We start from the raw sequence: 26,342 nt of genomic DNA, 5'->3' as shown, positions 1-26,342 counted from the left end.
CGTATGCCGTATGCGTACGGTAATGTATGGAAAAAATAATGTCTTTGGCCAGATGCCCTTTCTTCCCACAATTGTAGCACTTTTTTCGCTTTTTCTGGTGCAATGTTGATAGTGTAAGAAAACAATACAACGTCTGTGCTCAACAAATAACAGGATCTCGTACGCAAGAGAGAAAACAGATAGTATGGAGAATCAAAAATTTGATTACTGTAGAACTGATACAATAGATGGCGCTGCCTCCCAGTCGTGCGCTTTTGTGAGAGAAGCTTCGATGGCGTGCTGGAAACAGTAGAGGACGGAGGCTGGATGCTAAGGAATCAGGGTTGCTGTAGCCAGTGATCGTATGGGCTCCACGGGCTTGCTCTTATATAGCCACCAGTCGTAGTCGGTTAGACCTAATTGGGTGACCGATCCAGTCCGTCCAAAACGGCCGACTGGGGGTCGGTCTCGAAATAGGCCACCGACCACACGACAGAACTGGTGCGCAAAATGGAGCCATCTGGGATCATCTGGGGCTTCAAACGGACCCCGTAATCGGAGAGTGGACTGTCCCGAAAAATGCTCCGTCTACCCTGAGTTCGGTCAGTCATGGGATGCCTTCCCGCACTTGCATGTAGCCTAGTTGGTAGTGTGCTCACGCATGGCCCCCATCTGGTGTCCAAACCAGGACCTACCGGATAACCGAGCTACTCAAATGCCTTCTCCTCATATGGGGGGCTTACAAGTAGAGTTAGCTGGTTCCCGCGTAGTTACACGAGAGTGGAGCATTGATATCTAACACCCTCCCTCAATGTCCACTCGCAAGTGAACTTACTTTTTCGGTCCAATGCCAAGTCGATGAAGATGCTTCTCCAGCAAGTCTCTTCCAAGAGCCTTCGTGAAGATGTCCGCAACATTCTCTGTAGTCGGACAATACACCAAGTCGACCTCTCCATCCATGATGAGCTCGCGTACAAAGTGATATTGAATCTCAATGTGTTTTGTGCGAGCGTGGAACACAGGGTTTTTTGTAATCGCCATGCAACTCTGATTGTCACATAATAACTGCGTAGGCTTGTTCTGCACTGCACCCATGTCCCCTAAAATCCTCCTCAACCACACTGCCTCACAAGAAGCAAAGCATGCTGATTTGTACTCAGCCTCGGTAGAAGAAAGAGCAACTGTAGGTTGCTTCTCGCTGACCCATGACCAGATCCAAGTGAGAAACAGTAACCTGTCACTGATCTCCTGCTGTCCACGTCTCCTGGTCAAGATGTTGCCCCTTGTATAGGTGATGCCATAATCAAGTGTGCCTTTGATGTATTTCAGCACCTGCATCCCTGCCCTCCAATGGTTCTCCCGGGGGCTTATTGGAAAACTTGCTTAGTACACCAGTCGCAAAGCTGATGTTTAGTACACCAGTCGCAAAGCTGATGTCCGGCCGCGTGTTGCACAAGTAAATCAAACTGCCCACAAGCCTTCTGTACTTCGCTTCGTCCACGAGTGGTGATGAATCCTCATTTGAGAGCTTCACGTCAACCTCCATAGGGGTGCCAACTGTCTTGCACTCAGCCATGCCAAATGCCTTCAGTATCTCTCCAGCATACTTCAGGCTTCAGCTGTGAGATGAAGATCTATTTTGGCTCTTGCCAAACTTCAATTCCCAAACAGAAATACATCAGTCCGAGGTCTGTCATTTCTAACTCTCTTCCTAGCAAATGCTTTGTCTGCGAGATCTTCTCTTCATGGTTCCCTGTTACGACAAGGTCGTCCACATAAAGGACCGCGATCATACACCTGCCTCCTCCTCTGAAGATATACAAATTTGCATCAGATGGGCTCCTCCTGAACCCGTTTTGCAGAAAGTAGGCATCAATTCGTTGGTACCACGCTCGTGGAGCTTGTTTCAGCACATAAAGTACCTTCTTCAGTTTACAGACTTTACCTTCTCAACTGGGGATCACAAAACCTGTTGGTTGTTCCACGTATACCTCCTCCTTGAGATCTCCATTCAGAAAGGCGGATTTTACATCCATCTGAAACACGGGCCAACTTTTGTGGGCAGCTAAAGCCAAAACACTGCGAATTGTGGTTAGTCGAGTTGTGGGAGCAAAAGTATTCTGATAATCAAAACCATGTACCTGTGCGAATCCTTTTTCCACGAGTCGAGCCTTGTACTTATCCAACGTGCCGTCGAACTTGTACTTGGTCTTGTACACCCACTTGGTGCCGATTACCTTGCGTTTTGGTGGGCGATCCACAAGGTTCCAAGTGTTGTTCTTCATTATGGAGCCATACTCCGACTGCATAGCCTCCATCCACCTATCATCACCCTGTGCCTCTTCAAGATACTTGGGTTTATCAGCACGGATCACCTCTTTCATCAAAGCATAGTTGACCAAGTGTTCCTGTGCCCTTCTTTGCTCCTCTAATCTCTTGGACCGGCGGTGTTCGGATGGTTCCTCCTCAATGGATGGAGGTTCTGTGCCGTCCAAAAGCTGCTTTACCCACTTCGGGAATGGCCGTTGCCGTTGTGGTTCTGCAGGTTCTTCTTCCTTTTCTTTATCTTGAATCCTCCCAAGCACTATTGGGGAGTTCGGTCTGCTGTTGGTGGTTGTACTGGATGGATATCCTGGTCCTGGTTGTTTAGGAAGGAAGCATCCTCCTCCAATTGATGCGGCTGTTCTGAGAAGACCACATCGCGACTTACTATTACCTTCTTGGTAACAGGATTATAGAGACGGTAACCCTTCGCCTCTTCACTGTAGCCCAAGAAAATACATTTTCGGCTATTTGGTTCCCATTTGGTCCTGTTAGCATCAGGGACATGCACAAAACAGTCACATCCAAAAACTCTGAAATGTGCAGCTGAAGGTTTCTTACCAGAAAAGGCCTGCAGTGGAGTCATCCCGTTCACAGCCTTCATGTAGCTACGATTCAGAATGTAAACTGTCGTGCTACATGCTTCAGCGCAGAAAGTCTTTGGCAAATCTTTCCCTTTCATCATACTCCTGCCCATTTCACAGATAACGCGCATCTTGCGTTCTGCTACTCCATTTTACTGTGATGTATGTGGCGGGGGTTTCTGCCTCTTGATCCCGTGACTTTTGCAGTAACTTTCGAATTCACTTGATGTGAACTCACCACCTTTGTCTGATCTCAACTTCTTCACCTTCCTCCCCGTTTCTTTCTCGACCATTACATGTCATTCTTTGAACTTACTAAAGGCCTCATCTTTAGTCTTCAGGAAGTATATCCATATCCTTGTACTGTAGTCGTCGATCAGCCAAACCTCTCATGCCACAGCTTAGTGTTCTTCACATCGGCTCGAGCATTGAAAGCTGAGAGTTTGTAGATGTTGTTGCGCCGTATACCTTTACCAACGACCTTCCCTTGAAGATCCAAAATCTGTGTGCCATTCTTATCGAATTGAACTTTGAGGTCTCGATCCGTGATCGCAGAAACAGACAACAAGTTCTTCTTGATATCTGGCACATAAAGAACATCGGACAACTGTTTTACAACTCCATCTGACTTGAGAGCAATCGTACCTTTTCCTTTTGCTGGACATTTTGCATTATTGCCGACTGCTACCAAGATGTTATTTCCTACCGGCTGTAGAGAGATATACCAATCCTTCTGACTGGTCATGTGGCGCGATGCACCGCTGTTAATGATCCAAGGTTCATCCGCAGGTACATGAACTGCCTCCGTGCAAATCTCCTCAATTGCTACGAATAGCTCTACTAGTACTGCTTGCGCGCTATTGCTAGACTCTTTCTTTACTCGGTTCTTCTCATCTGCAATCTTCTTCCGGCACTCATTCTGCTTGTGCCCTGTCTTGTTGCAATAGAAGCACTTGATCTTCTTCTTTCTCTTTTTATCATTAGAAGAAGATGGGTTACGAGAGTCCTTACCCTTACCGTTCTTCTCATCTGCAATCTTCTTCCGGCACTCATTCTGCTTGTGCTCTGTCTTGTTGCAATAGAAGCACTTGATCTTCTTCTTTCTCTTTTTATCATCAGAAGAAGATGGGTTACGAGAGTCCTTACCCTTACCTTTCTTTGATCCAGCGTAGAAAGCCGAATCTTCTCCAGTCCTCGTCTTTTGACGCATCTCCTCCTCCAGAAGCATTGCGCTGAAATCCTCAAAGTTGAGGGACGGATTTTTGTTCTGCGTATTCAGCGCCGTAACAAGACCGTCGTACTTTGGTGGGAGAATCCGTATGCACCTTCGTGCTAGATTCTTGCTGGTGATGGTGATGCCAATCGCAGTCATCTGATCACGCAGATTCTTCACCCTGGTGATGAACTTCTCTGCCGCTTCAGACTCATACAGTTTCTCGTTCGCGAGTTGAGTCTCTAGATTCTGAATCCGCGTGTGATTCGTGGTCTCGTATTGATTTTTCAAGACCATTCATGCCTCCTCCGTTGTGGTGATATGTTGAATTAACGCCATGACAGAATCACTTACACTGTAGACAATAGAACACATCGCATCTGCATTTCTTCTTGTCCACGTGAGAATCTCATCCGCAGTTGGTACTATCGGTTGTGCTGCATTGGTCGGATTCGATCTCGGGACCGGCTTCATGTCCACCCCAGTAGCAGTATCCCAAAGCTCGTATGCGCTTAGGATGGTCTTCATCTTGAACTTCCAGAGTGGATAGTTAGTGCCGTCCAACTTTTCGCTTTCGCCGAACGGTGGGATTCGCAGTCTTGCGGGCTGAGCCATCTCTCACAATCTGCTCGCAAACATAAACACACTACCAAATCTTCTTGCTAGAGTCCAGGATCTGATACCATGTAAGAAAACAATACAACGTCTGTGCTCAACAGATAACAGGATCTCGTACGCAAAAGAGAAAACAGATAGCATGGAGAATGAAAAATTTGATTACTGTAGAACTGATACAATAGATGGCGCTGCCTCCCAGCCGTGCGCTCCTATGAGAGAAGCTTCGATGGCGTGCTGGAAGCAGTAGAGGACGGAGGCTGGATGCTAAGGAATCAAGGTTGCTGTAGCCAGTGATGATATGGGCTTCACGGGCTTGCTCTTATATAGCAACCAGTCGTAGTCGGTTAGACCCAATTGGGTGACCGACCCAGTCCGCCCAAAACGGTCGACTGGGGGTCGGTCTCGAAATAGGCCACCGACCACACGATAGAACTGGTGCGCAAAATAGAGTAACTCACCTATGGTTTTCGTTCGGCCCAGAGCCATCCGAGATCATCTGGGGCTTCAAACGGGCCTCGCAACCCGAGAGTGGGCTGCCCCAGGAAATGCTCCATCTACCCTCAGTGCGGTCAGTCATGGGATGCCTTCCCGCACTTGCATGTAGCCTAGTTGGCAGTGTGCCAACTCCGTTCAGCCATCAGGCCACACATGGCTCCCATCTGGTGTCCAAACCAGGACCTATCGGATAACCGAGCTACTCAAATGCCTTCTCCTCATATGGGGGGCTTACAAGTAGAGTTAGCTGGTTCCTGCGTAGTTACACGAGAGTGGAGCATTGATATCTAACAGATAGTGCTTCAAACACCACTTAGAGTGACCCAAAGCTTTTCCCTAAGACAAGAGAGCTGACTCGTCTTAAATGAGATGTGAGCATAGATCATCAAAGTCTAGTTGACTTGTCATGACCTGGCACCTTAGTGTGTGGGAAACCATGTCGTACTCCGGTGGAAGCTTGGTAAGGATGAGGGCCGGTAACTATAGAGATGTGTGGGCAGCACTCATAGCTTGAAGCTAGTTAGTGGATGACCTTAGCCTTCATCAAAATGGCTGTATGGTACTTAACTCATAGCTTGAAGCTGGTCAATGGATGACCTTAGTCTTCATCAAAATGGATGTATGGTACTCCCTGTGGGGAACTCAAGATTGTACAAATGTCCCTGCAAAGTGACAGCTCACATCATTGAATCTCTTGCGTAAAGGTCTTCCAATTCAACCATACTGTGAATGCACCGGTCAGGGTTTGGACAATTGGAGAAACCTCCTTAGCGATCGTCCAGACCAATACTGAGTGTGCCTTCGAGTCCCGGTCCTCCCAATCTTGAAGCTCCTCTAGGAAGGCATCTTCTCGGGCTGAATCCCAATGAATAGATCTCTTTGGACGTTCGGGATTTCTTTCGTAGCGCTGCACACTGTCCCAAAGGCCCTTGTGTATGAACCAGACCTTTAGGTTGAGCTTCCAATGGACATACTTCGTGCCGTCAGGCTTGTCCTCCTTGCTTGTACTAGAGGGTCCCATGGAACTAGACCAAACTCCTCACCTCTGCTTATCCTGACAGAAAACTGTCTACTGAAAGGAGAACAAGAAAAGAAAGGTGGCATAGCTGTTGACCCCAACCGGCTGTCCGTGCCTATAGGTAAGGTGTCCAACCAGATGCCGAATCATAGGATGGAACCATAACTTGGGAAGGCTGCTCCGAACAAAGTGCCAATCTTTAAATTGTGTCCCTACCAAGGGCAAGCTCCTTCGAACGGCTCTCTGATCCCTCTGCTTCATATTGCCTTGAACAAGACTGTTGCAATTCTTGATCAGTTTGCCGAAGTTAGATTGCATCGAACAACTGCCTTGTAGTGCTGCCTCAAATTGTCCTGGAGATGCTCAGCAATTGCCGACCAGCTCTTTCAAAGGACTCCCAGATCTATGTTGCAAAGCCCACGTCGCATCAGCTCCTCGTGCTCCCTTGGTCCCCGAGCGACCAAGACATCTCATACCATGTGAAAGAAGCATGTGCGGAAGCATGCAAGGAGGAGAGAGAGAGACAGAGAGTGAGGCAATAGCAACTGTATAATATTCAGGGAACAAGACATCTGATACCATGTGAAAGTAAGGCAATAGCAACTGTATAATATCCAAGTCACGCTGTTGACAACACATCATATACAAAGTTTGTAAGAGTCTCCAAGGAGCTTCCCAAAAAATTCTTCCTTACAGACATTAAGGGATCAACTCCTCAAAAAGATTGGATCACCTCGTCCATCCTATGTGAGAGAAACGTTTGCCTCTTCCATCATGTCAGAGTACTAAAATCTGCTGTGCCTCATATCTCGTCAAGTGTCCCAAGGCTTGCTTGCTCCCGTATGAGCTGGGATCTCATTGTCCGGCATTCCTCGTCAAACCAAGGGTTATGTGGCATCTTCCCAATTGAGGAGCGAGCTGTGGATCTGGTTGTAGGAAATGATCTGATGGTGGCATCATGAATTACTGATACTAATGTGTTTGAGGCAAGAGCGAGATTTGCATCATCTCTCAGGGGGGTCGCTAGCCCACGGGATAAGTGACTCATGTATACTGCATCAAGAGCGTGCTACAATTACATCAACTGGAAATTTCAGTATATGCCAAAAAGACCTCATGATCTATGCAGCAGGTCTGCAAGCAATGAAAGAAAGATTGCTGCAGAGAACGCCTAAAAAGCCAAACAGAGAGAAAGTAGGATCACCAAAGACTTTACAATTCCTATATGTCCATAAAGTCCATAGTGCCCAGTAGCGAACCCAAACGAAGAAAAGATGAAACTCCGGGATGGATGAAACCCAAATAGCTAGAAGAACTTCCCAAACGAACAGATGGGAATCTCGCTCGCAGGTGTTGTCGAAGCAGATAAAAAACTCACGAGAGCACGGACAATGCCAAAACAAGTGAGGCATAGTCTCCGAAGAAGCAGAACATCTGTGGCAAAGTGAAGGAGCAATGTGTCGATGAGCTAATAGCTGTCCAGATGGAAACACTCCCTGGCCCAAAGTTGCTGTAATCTTTTTCTCCACCACTTGGATGGGCGATGCATTCGCCAAACAGAATGACCCCTCTCTGAAACCCAAGGTTGAGGCAAAAGGATTTTATACAATGCAGGTACAGTAATCTGAGATAGCCTCAAAGGACGAGAAGAGGACCCTGGAGAAGTCAAAGTCCAATCTTCCAGCCGGTCCTGGAGTTCCAAAGGAGGAATCGGAACAAAAGGCGAAAGCATAGAAGTAATTTGTCGCCACAAAAAACGATAATGAGAGCCCAAACCATATGTAGTGGCTGCTAGAGAAAAGGGGAGCACAGTACTAGCATCATCTATAACACCAACAACCAAGGTGATGCCTTTAAATGAGACAAAGTAGGAACGTGGAGGTTCTTGTAAAGCCAAGGGAGGCTGAAAGACTTTCGACCAATGAATGCTTTCAGCTCTCAAAGAATTCCCAAGCAAAGATTGCCGTCCATTCCATTCCAGAGGAGAAAGAACATGCTTCCAGTCAAGAAGCAAGCGGGAGACAAAAGGGCATCCAGGCAAAGTGCCATCAGTGCAGCCAAAAAAGAAATCCCAGTGATCGAGTTGCCAATGACTAAACGCAGAAATACTGATATGAGTGAGCAGAATCCTAATCATAAGAGCCAAAGGCCGATCACCTTGTAGAAATTGCAGCAACATTTTCCCCCTGTGGGCAAGAATATACACATGAATATCCGTGATGTTCAATCCACCATGCATCTTGGGAGAACAAATGTGATGCATCGAAAGCAGCCTGAGACTTTTTTTGCCATGTTTGGATCGCCAGAAGATTGCCATAAAGACAAACATGAAAGATGTAAGATCTGCCTTAGTGAACATGATCAATGGCAAGTAAAATTAAATATATGCCACAAGGATGGACTGCACTATTCAAAGACAAACGTGCAAAGGCCAGGTTGCGAGTTTCCATTACTCAAGCTTTTTCCGAAGCTTAGCCAAAACCCAATCAGTTTGTTGTCGGCGAGTGAGTTCCCACCCCAAAGGGTAATCAAGATGACGAACAAACTGAGTGGGTGGAATGATATTACCGGGCCATAATAGACTATGCTAGTCTTTGGAATGCAAAGGGAGCAGCTTAGACTTCTGAAAATTAACATGAAGACCAGTTGCCAAACCATAAATAGAAAGGGCCTGCATCAAGGCACCAAGATCATGGGGCGTATTCTTCGGGGTAAAGAAAGAATCATCAATATAAGCTTGAGCAACCATGCTGCGATTAGCATCCAATTCCAAGCCATGAAGTGATCCTGTAGCCACAAGATGATCAATATATTGCAGCATAGGATGAGTAGCAATGGCATACAATAAAGCACTGAGAGGGCATCCCTGGCGGACCGAACAATGAAGAGTCCACTCATCAGAGATATCCCCAGAAAGAATACAAGCCGCATTGCTATCTCTGTAAAGCCAATAAATAACCTGCTGCATTTTTTGTCCAAACCCCAAAGCTCGCATGGTTTGCGAGATGAAATCCCATTGAATTGTGTCAAAGGCTTTTGCAATATCTACTTGCAAGAGTAGAACATCTTGCTGCGTGTATTTGGCATATTTAATCCCAATATAAGCATTGGCGATGTTATCTGTAATATGGCGACGTGGAACAAAGCCATATTGAGAGGGATGCAACCCATCATGTAAATAACCTTTAATCCGATAAACCACCATTTTGGCAATGATCTTGTAAATGATTGGCATGAGCATGATTGGCCTCCAATCACCAAGTGAATCACATAGCTGCTTTTTTGGAATCAGCTTGAGAAGATCCTTTTTCCATGACACAGACATCTGCTGATTTTACCATGCTGTATTTACTATTTGCAGCAAGGTGAATTTAAGAAGATCCTAGAATGCAAGAAAAAATTCAACAGTGAGACCATCCCATCCTGGAGATTTCCATCCGCCACAGGATCTCAGTGCATCAGACAATTTCCTTTCAATGAAGGGATGTTCAAGTTCCAAAGCCTGAGCATCAGACAGAATTCGATGAATATGCTGCAAAAGAGGCTGACGTGCAGACACGAACCGAGGAGAAAGAGTATCCAGATGCCCAAAATGAGTGGAGAAGTGCTGCACACATAAATCAGCAAGCTCTGAACGAGATGTTGACCAAGAACCATCAGGCATCCGGATCCGACAGATATTGGCAGCTTGTCTTTTGTGGTGTAAACTCTTAAAAAATTGCTTGGAAGAGCAGTCTTTATCCAAAAATGCCCGTTGTCTGGATCGAGTTTTCCATTCAGCAAGCTTTCTGCGATCATTGGATTGAAGAGAGAATTGAGCCTGACATAAGAGCATGCTTTCTTTGAAGACAAAGGGCGAAGATGAGCAAGCTCAGTCAAACTCTGACAAGTAAATTTGGCATGTGCTACAGTCTCCCTTGTGGCTGCGATTTGCCATAATCTCGAATAACTGCTTGCATCCGAGCAACAAAAGCCTGCTAGACATAATCCAAACCAATGCGTATCTGACGAGAGAGAGGCTCAATAGCATTAGAGACCAAGGCTTTAAAGTCAGCATGCTCCAAATAACTATCATTAATCAGCAAAAGCCTTCGGCAAGGCAATCTGTCAGTGGGAAATTCATGTAAGGAAAGCCTCAACCAAAGAGGAGCATGATCCGAATGTGTGAAAGCATGATCAACCCAAATTTAACAAGTAAAGGCATCACAATGCTGTGGATCAATCTGATACCATCTGTCTAGGCGTGCCCGATAAGAAGATTGAGCATTATGCTGAAAGGTATAACTCGGAAGCATGGGCTGTAATTCCTTCCAAAGATCAACCAGGCGCAACTAAAGCAAAAAATCAGATGATGTCTGTGTTTCAGAAGCCAACACATGAGTGTGGCCTGAGGTGTTGTCACCCGATTGAGGGGCATTATTAAAGTCACCACAAATGAAGGCATGTTGTTACCATGGATAAGTATGCAAGGCAGCCTAGATCAAAGCTCTATCACGAGAAGACTGGGGGGCATAAACTGATGCAAATTCAAAAATTTCCCCTTGAACAAGGCATTGAACAATAATCATAACTAGCAAAATGGCCTATTTGACCAGCATACATATGTTGATTATGCTCTTGTAAAGCAACTATATCAAGCTGCAATTGCCTGATATACATCTAGACCAGTTTCCATTTGCGACCATCACACATTCCCTGTACATTGAGAGTAACACACTTGAGATGATCAAGCATATTTACAGTTATGGGACAGGTATGTACAGCAACTAACGGGCTGTCTACGTCTGCATTTCCACCTCAATGTCCGGGCCTCTACCCTGGGATGAAGCATCAGTCTGAGGAAACAAGGTATGATTTGCAGTCATAGCAGCCCAGGTCAAGCCAACACTAGAGTTTCCAGCAGGTGTTTTCCCATGAGAGGATGCTCTTTGAGGTGGAGAGGACAAAGGCACAGGAAAAGAAGCATTACCATTTGAGACAGCCGGGGCTTTGGCTTTGTCTTGAATAGAGAAAAATTGTTTGACCCCTTTGTTTTTGACCATAGAAGAGGCATTTGCATTCTTATTCAAAGGCTGAACCATTTCAGCTTGCATTGGCATCCGTGGAGCTCGAGAAGGGCATTGTGAAGCCATGTGCCCAAATTGCTTGCATTCAAAGCAAGCACCTGCAAACAGCCCCCACTTGAGCTTGTAAAAGGCACTCCCCATGGAAACATTATTCACAATAACCGAATATGAAGCTGGAGTGGGATGATCCGTATCCCACAAAATGCAAAAGCGATTCAAATTTCTATTGGGTCGTGGTGGACATACCACCGTACCGAGGGAAGCTGCAATTTTAGGTAGAAGAAAAGACAAGCATTGAGGAAAATCCACAACTTCTACCCAAACAGGGCAACGAGCCGAATCAATGCTTGATAATCCCGGGTGGGAGACCAGGGCAGAACATGGACCATCTGCTGGCCATAGAAGAGAAGAGAGTGCTCTAGCAAATTTTGACGATGTTCCTCATCAGCCATGATGATCTCAAAAAAGCCCCTCGCTGCATAATGAACTTTTTTGACATAAGAACCACCCAGGGTTCGAGTCAACCAATTCCCAACATCTGTTGCAGCAGGCATCCTTCCTGGGAAGAAAATTATAATGGCATGCTTTGCATACTCCTTAACTGGATCAAATATATCATCCACTTATACCATAATGACAGTGGTGGGAAGTGGATCTTTCCAACCTTTGCGGGTGTCTTCAAACCCTTCATGCATAACCTCATACACAAGTTGAGCCTCAGCAAAGTCATGAAGGGAATCATCTGAATCCATCACTTGTTTTTGTTTCTTGTTGGAAACCGACTTGTCTTTGTGAAAGGTTTTTTCATAGGAATAATCCGCCATTCGAGTTAAGAAAAAGGCTTGGAAGCAGCAACGCTTTACAAGGAGGAAAGCACAGAAGTTTTCTGGCTGTACGCACACACACACACACACACACACACACACACACTTTTTAGCGCACGCGCGCACGCACACACACAGATTACTTTAATATCCACCATACAAAACCCATAAGAAGAGGGGGAGGAATATTGATAAACCAATGTACATATAAGAAAAGAAATGAAACACCAACACAAACACAATGTATTATTATTATTTAATCAGTCAGCTATTTATTTATTTTTTAAAAATTTAAAATTATAAATAATAAAATAAGGATGTTGGGAAAAAAGCCAAAACTAAACATATACCTAAGAGTAGATGATCTAAAAAATAGAACAAACCTACGAACTATGGGCTTTGAAGCCTTACACTTTGGATTCTGATTCTATGTTTAAAGATCCTAGACATACTCAAATCCAATGTAGGACATATGTGAATTTCTTCATTAGAAGTCATGTTCAAATTTTAAGTAGTCAGGATAGTGTTTAAGATTGGGCCTGCTCGAGGGCGAATGATCCGAGGTTAGAAAGGGCCTCTCTTTTTTAGTAGGGCTGCCATCGAGCAGCGGGGCCCTTAAAGAGCTGCTTGATACACTTGAGAGATCGTTGACAATAGCGTGCACCCAAGTGCGTGTGGATTCTTGTTAGAATCCCTACTTAGTTCCTCCTCACACCAAGAACCTTTGAAGATATTGCGCGAGAAGCCCTTGGTCTAATAAGCCACAGCCACAGAAAAGAACAAGAAGGTAGACAAGAAACAAAAAGAAGGAAATGATGAGGAGGAAGTAAACAAAAGGAAAAAGAGACTCATATTTGATAAGGTAGTTGCGAGGGCATATGCACCCACCACTTGGATATCTGCTAAGGTGAAATCGTAGCAAATTGCAATTGGAATTTGGGAGCTTGCAAGAAAGACCTATCACCAAAAAAGGGTCAAAACGAAATGTTTGTATGTGCTGTACGGATTAATTGTAGAGTGGAAACAGTCAGCACACATCGCACACATCGTACAATGTGCAGTACTATTTGTACGGATTGTTCTGTATGATGTACAATCAGTTTGTACAACATCATTTTGTGAGTGAAAGCTGAGCCTTGGGATACTCCAAGTGGAGAAGTGAAGTTTGGGACTGGAGCATAGACTCCTTCGTCTAGGCTGGCTGCATGACAGACTAGGGTGACGTGGGTGAATATTGGAGAGTTTGAGTCCACCTCAACCTGGTGCTTGGCCTCTAAAAAATGAGGCTGAAGGGCAAGAACAGTCGAAATTGGCTATTTGCATCAGTTTTAGAAGATTTCAACAGGTTTGCCTTATAACAAATGGTTGTGTTGCCAACATTTGTGAACATTTGCCCTGCCAAGTGTACCTGTCTGTTTGAAACTATGAAGGGTGACATGTGAGTTAGTGACCATGAAACTGCAGCCTTGCTGGATACAGATTAGGTCTGTTGGAACAAATTAGGGCTGCAAGTTTTGGTAATAAACATTATTGATGATCATATCAGTTCTTAGACTGGCATTGTGGTGTAGCCTTTATGTGCTCTGCTGATATTGTGTAGTATGATAAAGATGGAGTTCATGTCAGTATTACGTGTGTATGCCTAGATATATGCTTCTTTAGAACCTGGCTTGATTACTTTCTGCAATTGTATGATCCTATATGATTGAATTGTGGCTTGTTAATCTGGCTAAAACTTGTAGTCCTCTCAATGAATTTGACAAGTGCGGTCACGTATGTTGTCATCTGATCTCTACTGTTTATTTTTGTTTCTCTCCTAGGATTTAGCACAACACAAGAGGCTGAGGGTGCTGGCAGATCATGTTCCACATGGATTGCGACGGCGTGCTTTGTTTGAAGCCCTTATTAAAAATGAGGTTCCATTTCTTCGTGCAACATGGTGTATCAAAGTTGTGTACCTCAACCAGGTAGATAAATGGTGTGTTATGATTTTAGTTTTTGATGTTTGACACAAAACGCAATCATCCCTACAAGGTGAGAGGTGAGAGCTTCATTTACGAGGGTCTGTGAATTCTGATATACAGGTTCGGCCACAGTCCATTGGGATGTCTGCTGGTGGTGGGGACAAGTCACAATCAAAACGGATAGATCTGTGGACCAAGGATGTATTAGAGTACATGCAAACCCTTTTGGATGAACTACTTCAACATGGAGCAGCAGCGTTTTCTTCCTTGGGAAGGGATAGTTCTGGACTTTTGCCTGTTGCTAGTTCTAGCCATCAAGGGAGTGATTTCACACAGGTCAGTCTTGATGGAGATGATCCATCGTTACCAAAAAAGTGGCAGTATATGGTACGACTCGTGCAGTTGCATTATACAGAGGGTCTGCTTCAAAGGCCACAGGTGGTGGAATGGCTTCTTAAACAGCTGCAGGTATATATATTTTAGAAAACATATGCAAAGGGCTCTCTATATACTGACAAACGCTGACATCACCCTGTATGTGAGCTTCTTGCAGGAAAGGGAGACGTTAGATGGATCAGAGTTGCTACTGCCATTGGTATTGGACCTTATTGATGAGATTTCTACATGCCAAACATTAGTTCGCACACTTGTAGATGTTTCCCTTCAAAAGCTTGGAGAGCTTTGTCCTACTGGGGCTTTGCCAGATGTTTCTGAGCAACCTCGGCATCTCTATGTTTCAACTTTCTTTGCAGAGTTGCTATGCTATCTCCTCACAGCTGTGCCAGATACTTTTGTGGCCTTGGACTGTTTTCCTCTTCCACCTTATGTATATGGTGGCAGAAGGAGTGCTTTTACAGCCCGTTCGAATAAAGCTAGACTGACTGCTGATGGTATAGAAGAAGCAACTTCAAGTCTTCCAGGTGGCCAGCACTCATCAAGTTCCCAAAGAGCTTACTATTCTACAGAGGTTGACATTAAGCATTTAGCCAATTCTATAGAAAAACGTGCTGCTTCTCTTGCAAAGGCAGTAAATCCAGGAATTTTACGAAAGAATGAGGGGAAAGTTATTCAAACTTTGGATAAAGCTCTTGTTACTGGTAATATTCTAGCTGCTTACCATTGTGTGTTCGATGAAGAGTTCTGTGGGTATGAGCAGCCACCAGATGAATGGCTTGCAGAAGTCAGTCCTTGGCTGAAGCTCAGTCCTGGACTATCAGGAAAGGCAAGCCCTTCAGAAGTGTTTGCGGTGCGTTTCTTGTGTGAGTGGGCGATCTGTGATTTCAGAGATTTCAGACGGTTGGCAAACTCACCAGATCACAAGAATACAAACGCATTGTATATTTGTAGAGTATACATGGCAGTTTCAGTACTTTGCTTGAGGAGGGAGGAGATAGAAAGGCAAAAAGCTAGAACCAGCAGTGGTGCGACTGCAGGTGTTGGGATTCATATGTTAGGCAGAAGTTGGCAAGAATCTGGGGCCAAGAAAGGTAAAGTAAAGAATGGAGGTGGCCAATTCCAGCCCCCTCTTCTGGAAGGCCATGCAAGTTACAAGGCAATATCGGTGTCTTCTTTTTTTGAGAGCCCAGGGCCTATACACGACGTAATAGTTGCATGGCTTGATCAACGTGAGCTCCGCAGGGGTGGCGGATTTGAAAGACTGCAGCTGCTTTTGTTGGAGCTTGTTAACGAAGGGCTCTTTTGGTCCCCTGCTTATGTCAGGCAGCTGATTGTGAGTGGGGTGCTTGAGAAGAGGGAAACTCCTGCTGATCTGGAGCGTGCATCACGACATAGGCGCCTGTTGCAGCATTTGCCAGGGCCTCCTGGTATCTCTGCAGATGATGACGGGAAGGATAGTGTGGATCCAGTCATGATTGAGGCTATTCGCATATATCGTAATGAAAGGCGTCTTGCTCTTAATGGCCTTGATTTGCTTCGTCCTAAGACTTCAAGGAAGCAAGGTGATAGTTTTCATGAGCCATTGGGTCAAGATGTTTCAAAGGAGGCTCTTAAAAGTGATGATGTTTGCACTGAACCTTCTGATCTGAGATTTTCTCTCAAATCTCTTAACACTGGTGATAAAGCAAAGAGAGCTCAAAGAAAGAAAATGAGAGTTATGGAGCTAAAACATGCCATTGCAAGGTGCTTGCATTTTCCTGATTGGTGTGTTGGGGAGCAAGCATGCTCGCTTCTTGACAAATCCACTTTGTGGCAAGCAAACTCAAAACGACAACTAATGCCACATGGAAATAGTATAGATAGAATAGATGCCACAGCAGGTTGTGAGGAATGTGGCAGAAGCAAGAAACAAAAAGTTAACGATGGAAGTTCTTCTTTTTCTCAAGGCTTTGGGCTGAGTTCCCGAGATGAAGATGATATGTGGTGGGTGAAAAAAGTGCCGAAAACAATAGATGCTTCAAAACCTGAACTAGCTGTTGCTGTGAAGCCACCAAAACAGCCCTCAAGAGGTAGACCGAAGGCTGTTAGGAAGTTAAGCCTTGCACAGCTAGCCGCCGCTCGCATTGAAAGCAGTCAAGGAGCTTCTTCTAGTCATACCTGCGATAGTAAGGTGCAGTGCCCATATCACAACCCTCTGGTTGAAGGAAATACGGTGTCCGAAAGTAAGGAAAGTAAAAGGGTTTCCTTAACTCCAGATCTCAAAGCAGCTGGAAATTTATTGAAACGTCTGCGAGTAGGTGAAAAGCGCACAATTGCAACCTGGCTCTACGATACTGTTTGCAATCTTACTGAAAGAGGGGATAAAGTGGCCTCTACACAATTGCAACATACTGTGGGTCATGGAGTATGTACAGGAGCTGATGACAGAAGCTCTATACGATGGAAATTGGGAGAAGAAGAGCTTGCAGCTGTTATATATTTCCTTGATGTGGCAACAGATTTTCAATCGCTCATCAAACTGTTATTATTATTGCTCCCGAAGGCCAACATTTCAACTGGGTCACCTGGTCAAAGCAATAGGTTCAACACCACAGTTCCATGGAACAAGGAAAACTGCATGTGTGAAGTTGGAGAAGCCACAATTCTTACCTGTCTTCGGAGGTATGCACTCACCTCTTGATTTTTCATGTTACAGGAAAAGTAAGAGCACATGTGGTATAAAATGCAAATATTTTGTGTGTTCAAGGCCAACTATCACAGCTAAGTTGGAACTTATGGTTACTTGTCACAATGGATTGGCTGAGCAGAACAAATCACTCCAAAAAGCACAGGATTGTTGTTATGTGATTGCCAGCATCCATCTAAAGCGAGACCATTCCTTTGCTTGTCTTTCTGTTTTGAGTGAGTGGTTGCAAAAGTTCAGCTATTCATTTGCTTAAAGTTCATGCATTGTGATATCATCTGTGCCCATTTTCAGAAAGGTCCTATTATGTAGGAGCATATCTTTTTTGATCCGTTGTCTTACTTTTCTACCGTTGGATGAATACATTTTTTAATTTCCTGTATTGTGTACAAATCTTGCACAAGAGCATAGTATTGATGTGTGCAGGTTCCACAGTTCTTAGAATGTGTACCTATATCTGAATGAAAGAACAGAGAAATCATTTCAAGATTTTTTGTTGGTTTCAGGTATGAAGATGTCTTGACAGCCTCAAATTTTCTTCCAGAAGTATTGTCAGCAGGGATGGACCGTGCTGCAATGGTCATGTCTTCTATTCCAGGAGGCAGGGTTGCGTGCTTGTCCTTGTTTTCATATATCCGTGATCTCTACAAAAAGCACAGTGTTCTTTCAAGTCTCCAGTCATGGGAGAAGAATTGGAAAGCCCGCAATGATCGGAGGATGATTGATGAACTAGAAGCTTTAAAAGCTGGAGAAGGCGAGGCAAGCTTTTCTTTGTTGGGTGTTAGTCCTCCAGGCGTTGGCGATGATCGTGATGACCTTGCACATCCTAGATTGATGGGGCGCTTAGCCAAAATAGTGAAAGATGTTGTGTACAGAGGGTTCCAAGAAGTTATTAATCAGAGGGTAAACAAGGAGAGGGAGCTCTCTATGTCCAGTGGGCCAAAGGCCACAGGACTGGAAAGCTGGCATGAGGGTTTTCAGGCTGCCCAACATGTGGTGACAGGACTTTTTGACTATATAAAGCAGCATTCAGCTAGTGTACCTCATAGTGACACACAGCTTGCTGCTGTTGCAGCTGCAGCTGTGGTGAGCAACGCGGTCAGTTCTGTTGCATTTGTTTTTGACAGTCTCAATTCAACTAACTCTTATTCTTGCTCAACCTCCAGTGGCATGGGTTTGTCTACAAAATGCGCTCGTCAGGTTTTGCAAGCGCATATACATTGTCTTCGACTTCTTAAGGAGGCATTTGGTGATAGGCAAAGCAGGGTTCTGGAATCTGCTCTTGCTAGTGAAGCCAATACTATCGTGGCAAATGCAATTGGGCATAGCTCTGGAAGAGCTCCTCGTCAATTTCAGCTGTCACCAGAGACTCCTGATCCTAGCTCAGCTCTTGTGGGTGAACTGGGGGCCGGATCAAATGGTTTGGCACTGGGAAAATCAAACACGGCGAAGGCTGCTGCAGCTGCCTTGGTAGTTGGCTTGGTTTTGGAAGGTGTTGTTAGCTTGGAAAAACTTATTTCTGTGTTTAAGTTAAAAGAAGGGCTGGAAACTTTACAGCTTGTCAAGAATAGTTGCGTAAATCCTAATGGTATGTCTCGAGTGGTTTCTAGTGGGAATACCTTCAGAAGTGATATTGTGGAAGCAAATCTCTTCTGGTTTAGTGTTTTGATTGGGGACTGCAGGTTTGTTGCATGCTCTTTGGCTGCTGAGATTCTGGGTGAGTCAAGCTTGCTAGCATTTATGCGAATGCAGCGTCTACTACCTCTTGCAACGGTGCTGATTCCTGCCTATGCACTGTTTTCAATTGCACTACGGGGTCAACAATCTTCTTTAATAATTGGTCCAAACAGAGAAGATGCCTGCTTTCAGCAAGTTATTTTCCCAGCTCTACGGGATCTTTTGTCACACGAGCCTTTCCGTGAAGTGTGTTTGCATGACACCAGTGCGTTAAAAGGCCTCCTCACCCGGGACATGAGTGATTTTGAGTATGCATCCCTGCTTGATATGAAAGGGGCAGATATGTATACAAAACTGTCATCAATGGTTCCATCCAGAGCTCGGTTGTTTCTACATGCTGTTCTTGATCGCAAATTGCCTGCTTTGCCAGGTGACGAGACATATACACAAAATCTTGGAAATGTGAAGGGCCATAACAGTCAAGTAGAGGAGTTAGTGCAGGTTCTTGATGACCTGCATCCAGCAACCTTACACTGGCAATGGTTAGAATTAAGACTGTTGCTTAATGAACAGGTTTTTATGGAAAAACTAGAGAATATGTCAGCAGCAGCAGAGGCTGTGCAAGCAGCTACTGCAGCTATCGAGGATTGTCAAAGTCTCTCGGAGTCGGAGAAAAACTTTACAGAAATGGTTCTAACAAGGTTGCTTGTTCGCCCAGATGCTGCAGCACTGTATTCAGAAGCTTTGCATCTTCTTGGCAGGCCCATGGAGGAGTATTTGATCTTGCAGGTACAATGGATACTAGAGAACAGTGAAATGCTCCTTGGTCGCAAGTCCCTAAGGCAGCAACTCGAGGAGATGGCTCGTAGAAAAAGATTCAAATCTGGATGTGGAAGGGTAAAGGTCTGGGAATGGTTCCCCACCCGAGCGGAAGATGGTATTTCATCAACCGATAATGATAAAAAGCCGGAGGCGGCTTCCCCAGAAGAAGGTGAGGTTGCTGAAGAAGGTTTGGACTCCACAAGACAGGGCAAACAACCAGGTTCTGGGATTCTGGGGTCTCATGATTGTGGCTTGTTGCTAAAGAAACATTTCGCCATAGAGAAAGCTCTTGCTGATTTGGTACTCCCCTGCTTAAAACGCAGCTCCTCTGAAACATGCAACAGATTTGCATCACGACTCGTAAAGCAGATGAGTGATTTGGAACAACAGGTTAGTCTGCTAAGTCGTTCCTCTGGAAGGTCTACGATAGCTATATCAGAGGCTGGTGTCAGTAAAGGCCTTGTGTCCCGAAAAGGGTCCAGAACTGGACTGGAATGTGGAAGTCCTGGCTTAGGTCGGAGGTCTGTGGGTTCAGTTGCAGATTCTTCACCCCCATCTGCTGCAGCCCTGCAGACTTCTTTGTGGTTGCGTCTTCAGTTCCTTCTTCCTTTATTGCCACCCATTTACACAGACAGGTATACAAACAACTTAAAGATCTTCTTCTTCTTTTGGGCTGTGCGGGGGCGGGGGGTTTGTTCTTCAGCTGCAATTGTTGTTCTGGTAACGAAGGCCACTAATCTTCTCTTATTTTTTAAGGAATTGTTATTCTTATTTTATATCTTATGAGTGATTTTCCTTGCTGCAATTTCAATTCTTTTGACTGTCAAATTTGCATTGGTTTCTGTGCGGGTCTTATGTGAACAAATTGTTTGGTAAAATATGGGAGCACTGGTGGGCCGTGTCTGAACTTTCCGAAAGAAAGTGGTGTACATTGTTTTTTTGGTATGATGAATGATGATAGTGACTGATTCACCTTGCAGAGAACCAACATCCCGCAATATGCGGTTGACTTTGGCACCTGTTTTACTCCGGCTTCTTGGAACCCGTGCTGTTCAGGAAAGTACAGATCCCAGTTGTTCCATTCAGCATGAGTGTCTTGTTGGGCGTGATTGTGAGTGGAATGCAGAAGCAGCAGCAGCTGCAGCAGCTGCAGCTGCAGGAGAAGGGCTCTTTGACAGGATTTTGAGTGTTCTACATGCTCTTTTAAGTAGCACTAGGGCTGTTTGGTTGAAACAGAAGTCAAAGACACACAGAGAAGTTCCGCTTTCAGACCGTGAACTAGTACAACGCATGCAGGTCCGTTTTGTAAAACCTTCTTGCTATTAGGAAATTTTTGCATATCTATGTGGATCGTAGTAAGTTAGAATATTCAGAGGCCTGGATGAATGTCGATGTCATGGTTGTATAGGACTTGCCTGTGTAGCAGTGTGTGGAAGAGTTTGTTAAAAGAGTCACTTTGTTTTCTGTTGGGGAGATTTGTGTTTTAATGTTCACTTAGAAAAGGGATTTTGTCATGTAATGGTCAAGGCTGTGGCATATGCAGGGGGATTTGGACCACATGCAGTTACCTCCAGCAATTCGTGCACGATTGCAAGCAGCTTTGCCAGTCCTTACATCTTCATCCAATCTTACTATCTCTGCAGGCCCACCTCAGATTCCTGCAGCAGCCTTTTCTGTATTACAAATCAGTAGTTTGTCTACACTAACTCCTGTAACTGCTTCCCACAAAGCTCCTTTCCGACTAGAGAATAGTGTGGGGAAAGGTAAATTGCCTCAAGACCCTGATATGGAGCTTGATCCATGGACACTGCTAGAGGATGGAACTGGCTCTGTTGGTACTGGTGGAGGCAATGGAGTCCTTAGTAGTGAAAGTGGGATAATGAAAGCTTGTGCATGGTTAAAAGGGGCAGTTAGGGTTCGAAGAACTGATCTAACATATGTTGGGTCTGTAGATGATGATGCTTGATTCATTATTGGGCCTAAAGGTCCCTTTGCCTCCAAATAAATTCTAGGAGCTTTGCCACACAAAAATGATGTGCACTGATACTCGTGTCTAGATTTTGGCTCTTTCATAATTGATAAATTCTGATGCCCATCAGGCTTTCGTTATCCCTTTGTTGAGACACTGCTCAGTTGGAGATTCAGAGGTCAAACTTTGACCAGGAAGACGTATGGAGAATAGCCAGCTGAGGGTCTCATTGGACTCTCGATAAGAAATGTCTTGCCAAAATTCTCCGATGATGTATTGTCTTCGGACAATCTTCGGTCAGGTGCAGACACCTTGGTGAAGTTTTAAGGTCAGTAAGGCCAAAAGATTTCAATGACATTTTGCTCTTGAACATGGTAAGGCGAGGTGCATGACACCCGGCCAATTGAACAGACCACACTTCAACGAAAGTAGAGCTGCATCAAAGGGTAGTTTCAATCAAGATGTTCCTCAGGTTGTCTGCTGATGTAAACCTTTAACAGTTGCTGCCTGTGCTAGAGAGGGTGTATAAAGAGTTGAGGGAGGACATGTCCCCTTCATCTTCTGGATTCTGACCTAGTGCAATGCTCTGAAACTGATCCAAGGCATTTTTGCACATTTGTCATCATTACAGGGCCCTTCCTAGGTGCCTTTCTGCAGTTGTAACGCTATATCCCAGGGCATGTACTATAATTTCAAGTGTCATAGTGTAAAAATGGAGAATTCCATTGTGTTTTCAATGGAATTAAACACAGGTGATCTTTAAGGTTTGAAACAACAGTTGTCATAGTGTAGACTGTAGATTTCTATTGTGGCTTTGATGGAGCTAAACAACGTTTATTGTTGTGATCTTTTTGGTTTTGAGATTGCACTTGTACATCTAAAGACTCAAGATCATGAATGAAACTCTGCACGGTGGAGTGCATGTCTTGTGTGTGGTAATATATACAGTAGAGTAGAGTGTTTGTATGTGCCAGATTGGCAGACATGTGAAATAACACCTGTCAAAGCGTAAAATGTAGATGTCTTTTTGTGATTTGGATGGATGTAAATGACGCTGGTATTGTGACGTTCAAGGTATGAGATTAGTTTAAAAAGGCCTTGTGTGCGGTACATTTTATCATTGTATAATTGCACTTGTACCTGCAGGCTTTTGGGGGAGAGGCCAAAAGTGACATTATTTCAGCATGCAGGACACATAAACCTATGTGTGTGTGTGTGTGTGTGTGTGTGAGAGAGAGAGAGAGAGAGAGAGAGAGGCTGAGGCTGAACTGGGTGAGGCAATCGAGGCAAGGGCAGCTTCTTCAATTACCTATCTGAAATTCGAATGTATACAATGGATGGAGGAGGTTATTCAGCCTCAAGAACCTTAACATTCGTAGCATCTTTGTGGATAGGATGCTGTACCTATGCGGATGGATGCATGTTTCTTACAATATAGATGGTCTGCTATTTGGAAGCAGGTGGGGAGTCTTACTGTGTGTGAGAGTGAGAGAGAGAGAGAGAGAGGGGGGGGGGGGGGGGGGGGCAGAGGGGGAAAGAGGCTTAACTGGGCGAGGCAAGTGAGGTAAGGGCAGCTTCTTCAGTTACCTATCCGAAATGCGAATGTATACAATGGATGGAGGAGGTTATTCAGCCTACAATGGATGGAGGAGGTTATTAGCCTCAAGAACCCTTGTCATTCGTGGCACCTTTGTTGATAGGATGCTGTACCTATGTGGTGGATGCATGTTTCTTCCAATATAGACGGTCTGCTATTTGGAAACAGGTAGGGAGTCTTACTGACTGAGAGAGAGAGAGAGAGAGAGAGAGAGAGGTTGAAGTTGTTAAGTGAGGCAAGTGCGGCTTGCACTTTCCCAAAATTTGAAAGTATTTGGAAAACATGTTGGGAGTCTCTTATCTAGTTAAAGAGTCCCATGTTAGGGTGAAGTTTGCCATATGGATTTGAAGGTCGGATTTTGCATGTGCTATGGATCCATCAATCTCAATGGTGAATAGTTTCACTTATAGACTGTAATGGTGTCTGATGATTTGACAATAATTATTGTAGTAAGTTGTGTGTTCAACATGTTTCGAATGTTAAAGGCTTTGCACTTAGTGTACAAGGAATGGGTGAAAGATAAGAGACTTCGTAAACATCATATGTAAAAACTTAAGACCATGCTGAGACTTGGCAGTTCACTTCTACACACAAGGAATGTGGTGCATTGGCTGCGATGTCAAGGAAAACTTGGGTATAAACTTGCAAATTTTTTGAAGCGATTCCATTGGGATTGAATTAATGAACCTAAAGATGCTAAATGCATGCTTCTAATATTTGAATTTTGGGTTCTTGCTTATCTTTTCATTGGTTCAAGAGATAGTGATTTAGCTTTTGGGCCAATCTTGGCAGTAACATTGATGATGAAATTCACTAATTCTGATTTCAAGATCGTTTATTGCATACTTTCAAAGATCAACGAAAGTACGATTCAAAATCTTTAGAGGGATTAGTTTGGAGGGCATGTATCGTAAATTAGTGGTTTGCAAGAACTTTTGACAATGAGAATATTTTATTAACATTAGTTTGATAACACAAAAATTTATCCTTCAGGACAAAATCATTTCTCATGTAAAAACTTGTTTAATAATCTTCATATCCATCCTTAATCTACATTATCTTGATGTGATGTGAAATTTATGGCACGGGGAAAGACAATGATATATACATCTTGGTTACACCAAGCAAAGGTTTGCAAAGAGAGGTTTGAAACTAGGAAATGTTAGGAAAATTTTTCATTCCCTTTGGACTATTCATTCAACAATTTTCTTAGTGATGATCAATCAACATGACCAAGACGTTATGGAAATTAATTTTTAGAAATTGTGGTTGCAAAATCTTTTTATCCTTGGTTGGTACCGACAAGAGCTTTTAAATTTAACTTGAAGTGGGCATTGTGGAGATGTCAATTGTGCTTGAAAACTATCTAAGTCTTTCTTTAATGTGCTAAGTTCATGATTCAAAAGAAACAGATGCAAAATATATTTGATGTGGCAATGAAATTCTATGAATCTACTCAAAATATTACAACATAAGAATCTTGGATGCTAATGTGAATTGCATGTACTTAGCAAGTTTGTTATCCAATTCATGTGCGGGCTTGTGTGTGCACTAATTGCTTGTATTTGGATATACTTACTTTGTGTTGATACATTGGGAGGATGCATTTTGACACCTATACTAGCACTTGAGCATTCTATACAATGAAATGAGAAATTTGGACTTGTGATGAAAGTCATTGAAATTATTAAAGAAGGGTACATTATTGGAAATATAGGTATTGGTATTGTATTTTGGATAAAACTTGGATATAGATAACGGGAATTTAAAGAAATGGGAATATTACTTATTGGGGTCTTACATTAGTATCATTGTAATTATTAGTTTTGGAGGGAGTTTTACAATGCTCTTTATCAAGAATTTTGCTATGGTATTTGGGTAATTTTTAGAAGAGAAGTGAAATAGTAATATTAAAACCCACAATTAGGTTGGATAGAGGGTTAGTTAAGTAATTTGTTCTTGAGATTGTTGTTTGTAGAAGTGAGTTTTTAATCACTCGTTTAAGATTTTGCTTGTGCTATTTTGTAATTTTATAATAGTAAGATTCAATTATCTTATGTATTTTGCATTGTTATCATGGAATCATGTCTTAGAGTTGTGATCGTTAAGGTTTGGGTTGTAAACAAAGTAAGATCCTTGAGACTTGGAGATTAGGGACTTGCCCCATGGAAATGAATATCATCCCCATCGGTGAGATCGACTTATTTCGACTAGTAATTGGGCTCAAAGAAGCTCCACAAGTGGTAAAGATCACCAAGTAGAAAGAGTTATACCCCTCGAAGACTGCAAGAGGTTAAGGGGATCCCAAACACTTATCCTTGAGCCATTGCAAGAGCTAAACTTGGGAACAGAGGAGGAACATTATAGTCAAAGTTAGCCAATCACCAATGATGGTGCTTCTGCACCAAGTACGAGCTTTATGCGATGAGTACAAGGACATTTTCGCTTGAAAATACACAGATCTTTGAGGAGTAACCCATGGATCGCATCCCTCTAGTCATTAATGGGTAAACCGATGAGCTAACAATGGTAAAGCACGAATTCTATCTATGCCACGCAACTTCATAAACAATATATTGAATAGGTGGAAGGACATGGGACGCATGCCTTCATGAATGCATATCATGGCTATAATCAAATCTCTATAGTTGAAAAAGCAAGTTTCATCACTAGATTATATTTGTAAGATAATGCCACCTGCGCTCTAGAATGTGAATCCTTCTATTGTATTCGTAGACCATCATCATAATGATCGAGAAGTCAAAAATTGAGGCTATTGCAAGGACGCATGACCCTACCTACTTACAGTGACTATGCTTGCTTATTGGGTTGATAGGCATCTATTGGTGGTTCATTCAAGATTTCACCCAAGTGGTCGACCCCATTTATGAGTTTATATGAAAGGAAGCTTGATTTTTTCGATTCAGATCCCAGCAATGACGTTCAAGCAATGAGCGATTATTACACCTTTTTGGTGACAATCGAGGTGTGATGCTATTGTTCATGTGCATATGGATGCTTTTAATTATGGCAATGGAGTTATCTTGGATCATCCAAAAGATCGAGTGAATTATATCGTGTACTATCCAAGAGTTTAGGCACTATTTGCTTGGTA

At 43.7% G+C, this 26,342-nt stretch overlaps 1 protein-coding gene across 1 annotated transcript in view; it reads left to right on the top strand.

The window, feature by feature from the left end:
• Window positions 1–22,577, top strand: part of CCT (RNA polymerase II transcription mediator) — a 55,178-nt gene extending 32,601 nt beyond the window's left edge. The window contains exons 8-13 of the mRNA XM_087371705.1: window positions 13,940–14,086; window positions 14,204–14,551; window positions 14,637–17,140; window positions 17,669–20,296; window positions 20,642–20,957; window positions 21,205–22,577. Of these exons, the coding sequence (XP_087227831.1) occupies window positions 13,940–14,086; window positions 14,204–14,551; window positions 14,637–17,140; window positions 17,669–20,296; window positions 20,642–20,957; window positions 21,205–21,627 (6,366 nt within the window). The 3' untranslated portion in view covers window positions 21,628–22,577. The remainder of the gene's footprint in view (window positions 1–13,939; window positions 14,087–14,203; window positions 14,552–14,636; window positions 17,141–17,668; window positions 20,297–20,641; window positions 20,958–21,204) is intronic.
• Window positions 22,578–26,342: the final 3,765 nt, after the last annotated feature.

Source organism: Dipteris shenzhenensis, chromosome 33 (assembly GCF_047967505.1).
Source record: "Dipteris shenzhenensis isolate YYH24624 ecotype China chromosome 33, Dip_SZ_1.0, whole genome shotgun sequence".
In the NCBI taxonomy this organism is placed as follows: Eukaryota; Viridiplantae; Streptophyta; class Polypodiopsida; order Gleicheniales; family Dipteridaceae; genus Dipteris; species Dipteris shenzhenensis.
The sequence above is the reverse complement of the archived record's forward strand: the minus strand, read 5'-3'. Positions and strand labels throughout refer to the sequence as shown.